Source organism: Dreissena polymorpha, chromosome 8, assembly GCF_020536995.1.
Source record: "Dreissena polymorpha isolate Duluth1 chromosome 8, UMN_Dpol_1.0, whole genome shotgun sequence".
NCBI lineage: Eukaryota > Metazoa > Mollusca > Bivalvia > Myida > Dreissenidae > Dreissena > Dreissena polymorpha.
In genome coordinates this window covers 98,090,102-98,102,648 of record NC_068362.1, presented here as the reverse complement: position 1 = coordinate 98,102,648, position 12,547 = coordinate 98,090,102, and the positions used below count along the sequence as shown (strand labels likewise).

Here is a 12,547-nt window from a genome sequence, read left to right as displayed (position 1 = left end):
ATGTACATTTACTATCAGTCACCTGATTTAAAGACCACAAATACATGTTGGATATATTTAGTAGTTATATGATAGTACATGTAAACTAAAAGCTGAAAGTACATCAATTAAAACAAGAAATGTGTCCAAGCCAGGAAACTAAATGCTCAACTTTTACAAATAAATTTCCTTGAATCTTATAAACTTTGAGATCAAGGTCAGCACCTAAGGTAGCTGCACACAAAATAACAGCACAATACCTCTATCTTATTTCATGGTTTTGAGCGGAAACAATTTTCAATTTTTAATAACAATGATCTTGACCAAACCTGCCTAAAATACAATCACATCCTTAATCTGCCTAAAAGCTACCTATAATATACAAATTGAAGCACATTACATCTCGCAAAACTAAACTTAATGAGTAAAACTCTTTCTTTATTTTTAGTAACAATGACATTCTCCTCACTGGCTTCAGATGCAATCTCTCTCTAGATCAGCCTATAATCTTCAAATGAAACAATTGCAGTGAATTATCTCAATCCCAACTAAAGTTATTAAGCGCAAATCTGTTTTTCACATTGACTCAACTGGCACCAAATGCAAAACCATGCTTAATCTGCATGTCAGCAAGAACAAGAGATGTGTTCGTCAGAAACACAATGCCCCCTATTGCGCCGCTTTGAATTTAAAAAAAAATAAATTTACCTTTGACCTTGAAGGATGCCTTGACCTTGAACTTCCACCACTCAAAATGTGCAGCTTCATGAGAATGCCGCTTTGAAAATACTTTTTTTGACCTTTGACCTTGAAGGATGACCTTGACCTTGAAGGATGACCTTGACCTTGAACTTCCACCACTAAAAATGTGCAGCTTCATGATAACGCCGCTTTGAATTTTTTTTTTACCTTTAACCTTGAAGGATGACCTTGACCTTGAAGGATGACCTTGACCTTGAACTTCCACCACTCAAAATGTGCAGCTTCATGATAATGCCGCTTTGATTTTTTTTACCTTTGACCTTGAAGGATGACCTTGACCTTGAAGGATGACCTTGACCTTGAACTTCAACCACTCAAAATGTGCAGCTTCATGAGAATGCCGATTTGAAAAAAATATTTGATTTTTTTTACCTTTGACCTTGAAGGATGACCTTGACCTTGAAGGATGACCTTGACCTTCCACCACTCAAAATGTGCAGCTACATGATAACGTTGGTTTGAAATATTTTTTTGACCTTTGACCTTGAAGGATGACCTTGACCTTGAAGGATGACCTTGACCTTGAAGGATGACCTTGACCTTGACCTTCCACCACTCAAAATGTGAAGCTTCATGAAAACGCCGCTTTGAAATGAATTTTTTTATTTTTTTACCTTTGACCTTGAAGGATGACCTTGACCTTTCACCGCTCAAAATGTGCAGCTCTATGAGATACACATGCATGCCAAATATCAAGTTGCTATGTTCAATTATTATTATATTTTAAAAGTTATTGCAAAACTTTACTATATTAAAGTTTTAAATATTTGACCTTTGACCTTGAAGGATGACCTTGACCTTTCACCACTCAAAATGTGCAGCTCCATGAGATACACATGCATGCCAAATATCAAGTTGCTATGTTCAATATTTGAAAAGTTATTGCAAAACTTTACTATATTAAATATTTAAATTTTTGACCTTTGACCTTGAAGGATGACCTTGACCTTTCACCACTCAAAATGTGCAGCTCCATGAGGTACACATGCATGCCAAATATCAAGTTGCTATGTTCAATATTTCAAAAGTTATTGCAAAACTTTACATTATTAAAGTTTTAAATTTTTGACCTTGACCTTGAAGGATGACCTTGACCTTTAAGGATGACCTTGACCTTGAACTTCCACCACTCAAAATGTGAAACTTCATGAAAACGCCGCTTTGAAATTTATTTTTGTATTTTTTGACCTTTGACCTTGAAGGATGACCTTGACCTTTCACAACTCAAAATGTGAAGCTCCATGAGATACACATGCATGCCAAATATCAAGTTGCTATGTTCAATATTTCAAAAGTTATTGCAAAACTTTACTGTAAGGTTAAAGTTTTGGGACAGAATGACAGAATGACAGACAGACAGACCAAAAACAATATACCTCCGATCTATCGATCCGGGGGCATAAAAAAGAGCTGTCACCATAGGATGACATATGCCCCCTATAAACGCTTTGATAGAAGCTATGAGCATTTTTGAAACCTAAACGCAGATTTCAAAACCTAAACGCAAACCCAAGTTCAAGATCAAGGTCACAGGGGTCAAAATTTTTGTGTGTATGGAAAGGCCTTGTCCATATACACATGCATACCAAATATGAAGGTTATATCACAAGGGACATAGAAGTTATGAGCATTTTTCGAAACCTAAACGCAAAGTGTGACGGACAGACAGACGGACAGACAGTGCGATTACTATATGTTTGGGGGCATAAAATGTGTTGTTTAGGTAAATATTTACAAAAATTACTAGGGGAATAATTCTGCATAGTGGCAGATCAAAATTATGGGCCTTCATCTCGCATTATGATCTTGAAGAGGTGAGTGATGTTTCAACTAAATATCTGTGGTAGTCACAGTGCTATGAATTTGTCGCATACAGCTTTAACCTAAATTTCAACTTGCAAGCAAACCTTAACCTCTCTATGCTTACTTCAAAAAAGGGTATAATCATGCATTAAGGCTCAGGTCAAAGTTGTAGGTCTTGGTCAGTAAATATTCATAGAGATCCTGAACATATATGTGATGTTTTATTTCAATATCTGTATATAGAGATATGGAATAGATGCGCGCGAATGTAAAACTGAAAGTACAAAAAGGGGCATAATTCCGCTAAATTGAATGTCAGATGTATGGAACCTGGTCAATAACTTCATCCAATTACCTGGAACACATTTGTAAGGTTTCCCTTTTACAAACAGCAGTATGGCGAAGTTGAAAGTTTACCTAAACCAAGTTTCTAATTAAAACAAGAGATTGCCAAGCAATATGGTCCCCTACCGGTGAAACTCCACCATTGTCAGTAATTTTTTTTTGTTGCCATACCAACCAGAATTCTTGATGTAGGAACAAAATGAATCAACGTGCATAGTCTCCATATTGCCATCTTTCCATGTTTCAAGTTTCATGAAAAAATATGAAGAACTGTTAAAGTTATCGCAGGATCAAAAAAATTGTTACGGACTGACAGACAGACTGACGCACAGAGCGAAAACCATGAGTCCTCTCCGGTTTCACCAGAAGGGGACAATAAGACTTGCGTTTGTGAAACTCAAAGCCCCCTTCTGCTCTTTGAAGCCAAACTGCAGCTATTTAAGAGAAAATTACTAAGTTAAGGGCCTGTTAAGTTAAGTTTGAAAAAAATCAATGGACAGGAACGAAACTCACACTTCATCTGCATGGCATGTAGGTTACTAAGACACACCAAAAATCAGCTCAATATCTGAAAGTGTTGAGTAAAAAAACTCCAGAAAATGGTATGCCGGATGGACTGAGGGACAAACAGTGCGACTGCTATATGCCACCCTACCAAGGGCATAAAAAGGGGATATAATTCTGCTAAATTGCAGGTTATGAAATGTGGTCAAAGACTTTGCACAATGACAAAAAAACCTGTATTTTCAATGGAATACCTATAGTAGAAAAACTCATATGAGGAGGTTGCACCTTGACCAGAAGCATCACGCGGATGCCAATGACATCAACATTAAGTATTATAGTTCTGACCATTTGGTGAATAGTCGGTATGGTTTATTCATACCTGTGCCTAGGGCTGGGAAGGCAATGCTTTGATAACCTTCACCCTTAGCCTTCTTAAGACATTTTACGACGACTTGTTTCCATTCCTGTGCAGTTTCCTTTGCTACAACATGCAATATGTTTTTGCAAGCCAGTTGATAAGCCTTGGTAATGGCCAATCCTTCTTTTTTCATTTCCTTTTCTGTAAATATAACACATAATATGACACTTATTGTGGGATAAAATGAAAAGTTTGTTACAATAAAAGCACATGCATACACAGAAATTAAAAAACAACAACATTATAATAAGCACATATGATAAAGAATTTAAAAAAATCTGAAGTAATCAAAGAAGCATAACAATAACAACATACGCTTGGAATGAGCCTCCTTTACAAGCTGGTCTCCACAAATTTTGACGAGGCTTTGGGAAACTTTTCCTTAAAAAAATCAGTTTGATTGTACAAGTAAATTATATATGCATCAGCATTTAACGTGAAATACACATAATATTCCAAACAAACTATAGTCCTGTCCATTGTCAGTATAGTAAAGCTTTAAATAAACTTACCTCTTTTAAGATCTAGAGTCTCGTTTGAACTGTTTACAATACAATCCACTGCCTCCTTTGTTAGGTCACCTTGCGTGACCTTTATTTGAACATTTCCAATAGTAAAGTTGTTCGAGTCCTTTGCAAATGGCAATTCTTCGTACAGGTGTTCATTCTCGCCGTCTATCAGAACAAATAATGTCCAGTATTTAAAAGTTAGTTGCTTATTAAAAAGAATTCTATACATTATGTTTTGCATTATTATTATCATAATATAAATATAAGATAGTGAATATTGATTTAGTTTCAGTAAAGTGTATGTTGTATCAAATACTTGAATTCCCAAAAGATATCTAAAGGTCTGGATGTCTTCTTTCATCTCAATGTTTTATCATAAAGGCAGGTCTATTTTTTAAATTTTCATATATATCAAAGCAATGAAACAATGTATGTAAGTAACATTAAAATGACTGTCAGGTAATCATATAAAACGGACAATGATATTTAAGTATTTTGAGACCGCATTTTTTCATTTATATAAATATGTTTCCAAGCATAAAAAAATAAAATATTAATGTGCGAGAGGGCCATAATGGCCCTAAAGGGCTCACATTGGTTGAAGGTTCCCTTATTTACTAAGTCAATAAGTGTTGACCTAGTTTTTAACCACACTTGACATATTTTACATGGCCATAATATTGTGCAGGTAAACCTTCTGACCATTTTTATCAAGATTTATCCTAAACGTGACTTGAAGAGTTGTAATTTTTTGTTTTAAGATTTGACATGGTCATCTAGTTTTTTTATGAATGTGACCAAGAAATCTTAAATAGGCCAATTCATTGTTAGCAAAGCCATTCTGATCAAGTTTCATGAAGTGACACAAGTGTGGCTACTAAAGTAGTAACAAGGTTTATAGAAGACTTGACCTAGTTACCTTGTTATTGGACCCACGCATCTGAAATTCGGCTTGGCCAAGATATCCTCCAGATATATTCCGAAAAAGCATTCAAAGTTTTATCCAGATTGAGTAAAAAATGTGACCTCTGGAGTGGAAACAATGTTTTTCTAAGAGTTGATTTGCTGATCTAGTTATAGGATGCATGTGAACCCAATTCGAAATCTACCTAGATATTGTCAAGACAAACATTCTGACCAAGTTTAATCAATATTGAGTCATAATTGTGACTTCCAAAGCGGTGACATAATTTGTAGATTTTACCCGGTGACCTAGTTTTTGAATGCATGTTACCCAGACTCAAATTCAGATTAGATTTTTTATGTTTGACCAAGTTTCATCAAATCTGAGTCATACATGTGGCTTCCACAGTGGTAGCAAGGTATTTCTAAGCTTTGACCTAGTGATCTAGTTTTTGGACGCACATGACCAAGATTTGAACTCAATTTAGAGATTTTCAATATGAAATTTCTGACCAAGTTTGAAAGATTTGAAGAAAAATGTGGGCTGTAGAGTGGAAATGATTAAGATATTGGCGATGCACAAGACTCAACGCATCACGCCTGACAAAGGGTGACCTCAATTGCTCATGATTAGCACTTTGTACTCAGGTGAGCAAAAAAACGCAAATTAGTTACCTCCATAATTTTCTTTATTTAATATACATGTACTCGTTGTTTTAACGAGAAGATTAATTTTTACATCGCATTTCAAGACAACTCATTTTAAACACAAATTCATTTTTTAAACATGTCACAACATGTGATACACAAAATGACCTTGGTGATGCACAAAAAGATAAATGTGTTCCCTAAATATTTATTCAAGGCAAATACAAAACACAACCAGCCATTTTAAACAACACTTACATATATAAAATGTTGTTCATTACAAAATACATAACAAACTCATATGGTTACCACATCATTACTTATCATGCAAATCAGATGTCACTTTCATACTGAGTGTAAAGGCACTGTTCATTTACTGGAAAGCAATGTACATACATACTTATATTCATAAAAGTAAGAGGGAGGCCTTTTTATATTTAATTTTGGTTTTATGTCACTTTAAGGACGAATGAATTACACTATATATTCAGATAAAAGGAAATGTCTAGTAGTTGGGGGGACAAGAATTGCACTATGTGTACAGTTAATGGAAAATTTCAAAGGGCCATAACTCTGTGAAAAATCATCCGACCAGAACCGGCTGATAATATGCACATCTCCTCTTGGTAGTGAAGCTTCCCATAAAGTTTAATTGAATTCCGGTCATTAATTGCTGAGAAATAGCCCGGACAAAAATTGTGCACGGACGGACGGACACACGCACGGACAGACGAAGCGGCGACTATATGCTCCCCCTAAAAAAAAAATTTGGGGGAGCATAAAAAAGTACTTGCCCAATAAATGATTACAACAAATCTTCTGAGCAAGTTTCATGCAGATTGGACAAAACTTGTGACTTCTAGAGACTTCACTAGTTTTTTCTACAGCCATACAAGGCAAACTGCCAGAACAACTGGTGGCCTTTTTTTTCAATGGACCAGAACTGTTTTCAAACTCAGGCGAGATATCAAAGATGACAAAGCGTCGTGCGTAATTAATTACAATTTTATTCATATTAAATTGCAAATCTAAATGTTTTATAACATCAATATAACATTTAGTTGTTATATACCAGGAACTACATTTGCTTACAACGTAGCCTAATAACGTAGCACGTGCCATTGATTATAGCAGAAATTTAATAAAAGGGGCTTTAATCAACCGAATTCGCTGTAAAGTGGGATAAAATAACAACTGCCTCATTCCTAATGGCAGGAAAGGGGGATTGGCCTTTCATAAAAACAAATGTTGAGTTCTGAGTATGTTTCATGTGGATTGGGTGAATTTGTGACTTCTGTAGTTTCAACACAGTTTCAAATTGACCATAAAAAGGAAAACGGTGCCACACATTGACTGAAATGTTTTTAAAAACAAGGGCTGTTTGTAAAAATGCATGCCCCCCATATGGGCTGTCAGTTGTAGTGGCAGCTATTGTGTGAATATGTTTTTTGTCACTATGACCTTGACCTTTGACCTAGTGACCTGAATATCAATAGGTTTCATCTGCCAGTCATGATCAATGGACCTATGAAGTTTCATGATCCTAGGCCTAAGCATTCTTGAGTTATCATTCGGAAACCATTTTACTGTTTCGAGTCACTGTGACCTTGACCTTTGACCTAGTGACCTGAAAATCAATAGGGGACATCTGCCAGTCATGATCAATGTACCTATGAAGTTTCATGATCCTAGGCCTAAGCATTCTTGAGTTATCATCCGGAAACCATTTTACTATTTCGAGTCACTGTGACCTTGACCTTTGACCTAGTGACCTGAAAATCAATAGGGGTCATCTGACAGTCATGATCAATGTACCTATGAAGTTTCATGATCCTAGGCCTAAACGTTCTTGAGTTATCATCCGGAAACCATCTGGTGGACGGACCCACGGACTGACGGACCGACGGACCGACCGACATGTGCAAAACAATATACCCCCTCTTCTTCGAAGGGGGGCATACAAATTCCAATTCCATGGTTTTTGGATGGACATTCACCATTTTCAAAATCAGCAAATTAATTCTTAATTTGCATAAGAAATGAATTTCAATGAACTCTCTACAGGAATTCTTGCTAGCAAAATCCAAAACTTGTTTATAATTACAACTTATGACAGATCCGTTATATAAGACATACATTGCATACAAAAATAAATAACAACAACAAGCATCTTTAAATACCTATGTATTTTAAATATATATGTATGCTATTAGTTGTAAGCCTGCGTTCATTTTAAATAGAAATTGTGATATCTTCTTACTTATGTTTTGTTGCAACAAAATGTAATATTTAATGCATATTTTGATTGTTTTGTTTAATTATATCATACCTCTTAAGAATAAGCTATATTTAAAGTATACATAAAGTCATAATGGCAAATGTTTATTAAGATAATGTTTAAGCAAGCTTTAACTTATTGTAATGAGCTGCATGTTAGATGTTTTGTTTGGAAAAAAAAATTAATATGGCCTCATACAAAAAATAACTTCCTAGGATGTCTTTTATTGTGGATTGGTTGTTTATGATCTGAATAAATTGATAGGCTAAAATCACACAGACATGCTTACAATGAATAATATAACATGAACAACTTCAGCTAAATTGTGTAAAAATTAATGCCTCAAATACAGGTTAAAATGATTGTGCTATATTCAATACTATTAATACACATGTACACTTTCTTGTTTATATCTAACTTTTCCCCTGTATTGTGGAAAATCACTTATCACCTGCTTCATTAAACATGTGTACAGATGCTTTCGCATTTGAAAATCATCAAATGCCATGTCTGACGGGTTTTGACCTGATGCTAACGCAAAAGCGGCAGCAACAGCAAACAACCCACAGTCTGATTTCTTTCTTTGTCTTTGAAATTTTGGTACCACAACTTCTATTGTATCATCCATATCCCGACCCATAAGAATCTTTATACTGTTAATGCAAGCTTCATCTGGTTCATTGTACATACTGTCATAGATCTTAACTGAGCCCAATGGACAATCTATAGTTGTAGCCGTCACCCAATGCTGCGTGTGTGAATGTAAAATCTGAATCATTGGATTCCCAGATATGCGCACTTGACCTGCCATCACAACACAGACGTTTTGTAATCCATTTATATTCCGATACGTTTTTGCAATAAGCTTTGAAGCCATGTCAATTTCTACGTCCTCCAGCCAGTATTTGAGGTCATTTATTTTGTCGAGGCCTATCCGCTTGGTAATATACATTTCTTGATCGGATTTCGGTGTAAGAATTCCGTATTGCGAGGTGTCTTCTTCGTCACGCCAGTACAGTTCTACCAAAAAATGAGGAATGTATATAGAATTTGGAAAAAAAACTATACTTTATGCATTAATTAAGCTGGATTGTTTTAAAATAATTTTTTTGGTAGAAATGTACTGGTGTTCCGATAATGATTCCTATTTCATATTATGACTGATTAGCTTTATCAATCAATATATTTACAAGAGCATTGTTTTATTAGGATACTAACACCACTATTGACAAACAAATACAGTTTAAAATTATTAAACACACTTACAATTGTCAATTTAATCATTAAATATTTTACCATTAATACTTATTTGCTTTAAGTTATAAAGGTTAGAAATATATTTCTGTATTAAAAATATTTTCTTAGTCTTACAATTTCCTAAGTGGCTTAGTAAAGCAGGGCCAATGTTTATCTTAAGTGTTGCCAAGTAACGTTTTGATTATTTGAGGCATATTTCACTCTTTCACGTATTACAGTTGTTTGTCAAAAAGTATTTATTTATATATTTATATCAGCTGTAATCTGCCTTTATCAACAATTCATAAATATGCACATGTAAATCACATGCCAAAAACATAAGCCAACATACAACATTTAATAATGCTTACAACCATATAAATGTAAATAAATACAAATTATCATAAAAAATTTTCTACAAAAAAAATACAATATTTTTATTCAATTTTAGATGTTCAACACTAGTTTATACCATAATTTTAACACATCACTATTCAAACACACATTTAGAACAGCATCATAATCTTGCAATATGTAAAAAAAAAACTAAACGAGTCCCAAGTACTTTCATTTGGTTGCAGTTGTGAAATTAAAATAATATTACTCATACAAAATGTTTGGTGCTTTTTTTATTGAAACATTCATTAGATAGACAATGTGTCTTTATGCCGACACGGATGTGCTTCTGTGCAAAATGACTACTTTGGTAATGTAATCTTCACCACATAATAGTTGTACAGTAAATATTTTTTAAATGATAAAATAAAAGGAGATACACTTAATTATACCCATTCCTTTTAACATCCTGTGCATCCAAAATTGATAATTTCTTAATAGGAACCACAATTACCTTCACCGCTCTTAGAACGCAAATTTTGATAGTGATCGTAGCCCCGTGCACGACCTTTGCCACCACCCTTTGCCCATTGAGTAATCTCGCTTTCAAATGCCTAAAATTTTTAAGAAATGTATCAGTAAAAATGCTAACAAAAGACTTGCAGTAGTGAACAGACACACACAAAAAGTTATCTTTCAAATGTCTAACAATTAAAAGAAATTTACCACGAAAAAAATATAACAAGAGGGCCAAGATGGCCCTAGTTCGCTCACCTGAGAGGAGTCGGTTCATTCAATCTTTACCAAATGTCAAACTTGACCTAGATATTGTCCACCTAGATATTGTCCAGACAAACATCCTGGTCAAGTTTCATCATTATTTCATCTGCGAGTCATGATCAATGTACCTATGAAGTTTCATGATCCTAGGCATAAGCATTCTTGAGTTATCATCAAGAAACCATTTTTCTAAGTTGAGTCACCGTGATCTTGACAGCCATTGTGTGAATACGTTTTTTGGCACTGTGACCTTGACCTTTGACCTAGTGACCTGATAATCAATAGGGGTCATCTGCGAGTCATGATCAATACACCTATTTAGTTTCATGAACCTAGGCATAAGCGTTCTTGAGTTATCATCCAGAAACCATTTTACTATCTCAGGTCACCGTGACCTTGACCTTTGACCTAGTGACCTGAAAATCAATAGGGGTCGTCTTCGAGTCATGATCAATGTACCTATGAAGTTATATGATCCTAGGCATAAGCGTTCTTGAGTTATCATCTTGAAACCATTTTACTATTTCGGGTCACCGTGACCTTGACCTTTGACCTAGTGACCTGAAAATCAATAGGGTCATCTGCGAGTCATGATCAATGTTCCTATGAAGTTTCATGATCCTAGGCCAAAGCGTTCTTGAGTTATTATCCGGAAACCATTTTATTATTTCGGGTTATCGTGACCTTGACCTTTGACCTAGTGACCTGAAAATCAATAGGGGTTATCTGCGAGTCATGATCAATGTATCTATAAAGTTTCATGATCCTTGGCATAAGCCTTCTTGAGTTATCATCCGGAAACCATTTTACTGCTTTGGGTCACCGTGACCTTGACCTTTGACCTAGTGACCTGAAAATCAATAGGGGTCATCTGCGAGTCATGATCAATGTACCTATGAAGTTTCATGATCCTTGGCATAAGCGCTCTTGAGTTATCATCTTGAAACCATCTGGTGGACGGACGGACCGACATGAGCAAAACAATATACCCCCTCTTCTTCGAAGTGGGGGGCATAATGAGAAAACTGCCCCCCTCCCAGCAGCAATGTTATTCAACTGACCGGAACCATTTTTGAACTCAGCTCTCGTATCAAGGAAACAAATGTTCTTAGCAAATTTCATGAAAATTTGGCCAAAAATGTGACTTCTACTGTGTTCACATGTTTTCACTAAATACATATAGAGAAAAATGCCCCGCCCACTGGCGGCCATGTTTTTTCACTGATCCCGACCATTTTCAAACTCGTCCGAGATATCAATAAAACCAATGTTTTGACCAACTTTCATGATGATTGGGCAAAAATTGTGACTTCTAGAGTGTTTACAAGGTTTCTCTATAGCCAAATAGGCAAAACTGCCACTATATACATATAGAGAAAAATGCCCCGCCCACTGGCGGCCATGTTTTTTCACCGATCTCAACCATTTTCGAACTTGTCTGAGACATCAATTGAACCAATGTTTTGACTAACTTTCATGATATTTGGGCAAAAATTGTGACTTCTAGAGTGTTTACAAGGTTTCTCTAAAGCCAAATAAGGAAAACTGCCCCGCCCACTGGCGGCCATGTTTTTCAACGGATCGGAACCACTTTTGAACTCAACCAAGATATCATTAAGACAAACATTTTGACAAAGTTACATTTAGATTGGGCATGAAATGTGACTTCTACAGTGTTTACAAGGTTTTTATTTTTTTTGACCTAGTGACCTAGTTTTTGACCCGGCACAACACAGATTCGAACTCGGCCGATATTTCATTGGGACAAAGCTTCTTACCAAGTTTCATGAAGATGGGACAAGAAATGTGGCCTCTAGAGTGTTTACGAGAAAATGTTAACGGACGGACGGACGGACATACGACGGACAAAGACCGGTCACAAAAGCTCACCTGAGCAATCAGGTGAGCAAATAAAAACCTACAATTGAAAGTAGTGAAAGTAGAAAAACACACATATTATCATATTGTGTCCTTTATTATCATTACAAAAATCTAGAACTTGTTTAAGATAAGATTTTAAGTTATTGTATAGGCTACTCTTTT

At 35.5% G+C, this 12,547-nt stretch overlaps 1 protein-coding gene across 7 annotated transcripts in view; it reads right to left on the bottom strand.

Moving 5' to 3' along the window:
• LOC127841439 (protein mono-ADP-ribosyltransferase PARP14-like) overlaps positions 1-12,547 on the bottom strand; it is a 118,060-nt gene that overhangs the window by 56,745 nt on the left and 48,768 nt on the right. For 5 of the 7 annotated variants that reach the window (XR_008030982.1, XR_008030983.1, XM_052370257.1 and 2 more), the window contains exons 19-22: positions 10,239-10,338; positions 4,327-4,488; positions 4,130-4,195; positions 3,776-3,955 (exon numbers count right to left, since the gene is read on the bottom strand). Coding sequence is in view for 4 of the 7 variants with exons in the window: in XM_052370257.1 (XP_052226217.1) it covers positions 3,776-3,955; positions 4,130-4,195; positions 4,327-4,488; positions 10,239-10,338 (508 nt within the window). In the remaining 3 variants the exon portion in view is untranslated. Of the gene's footprint in view, positions 1-3,775; positions 3,956-4,129; positions 4,196-4,326; positions 4,489-6,070; positions 9,173-10,238; positions 10,339-12,547 lie in introns of those variants that run through there. The other 2 variants (XR_008030984.1, XM_052370260.1) reach the window with 2 other exon arrangements.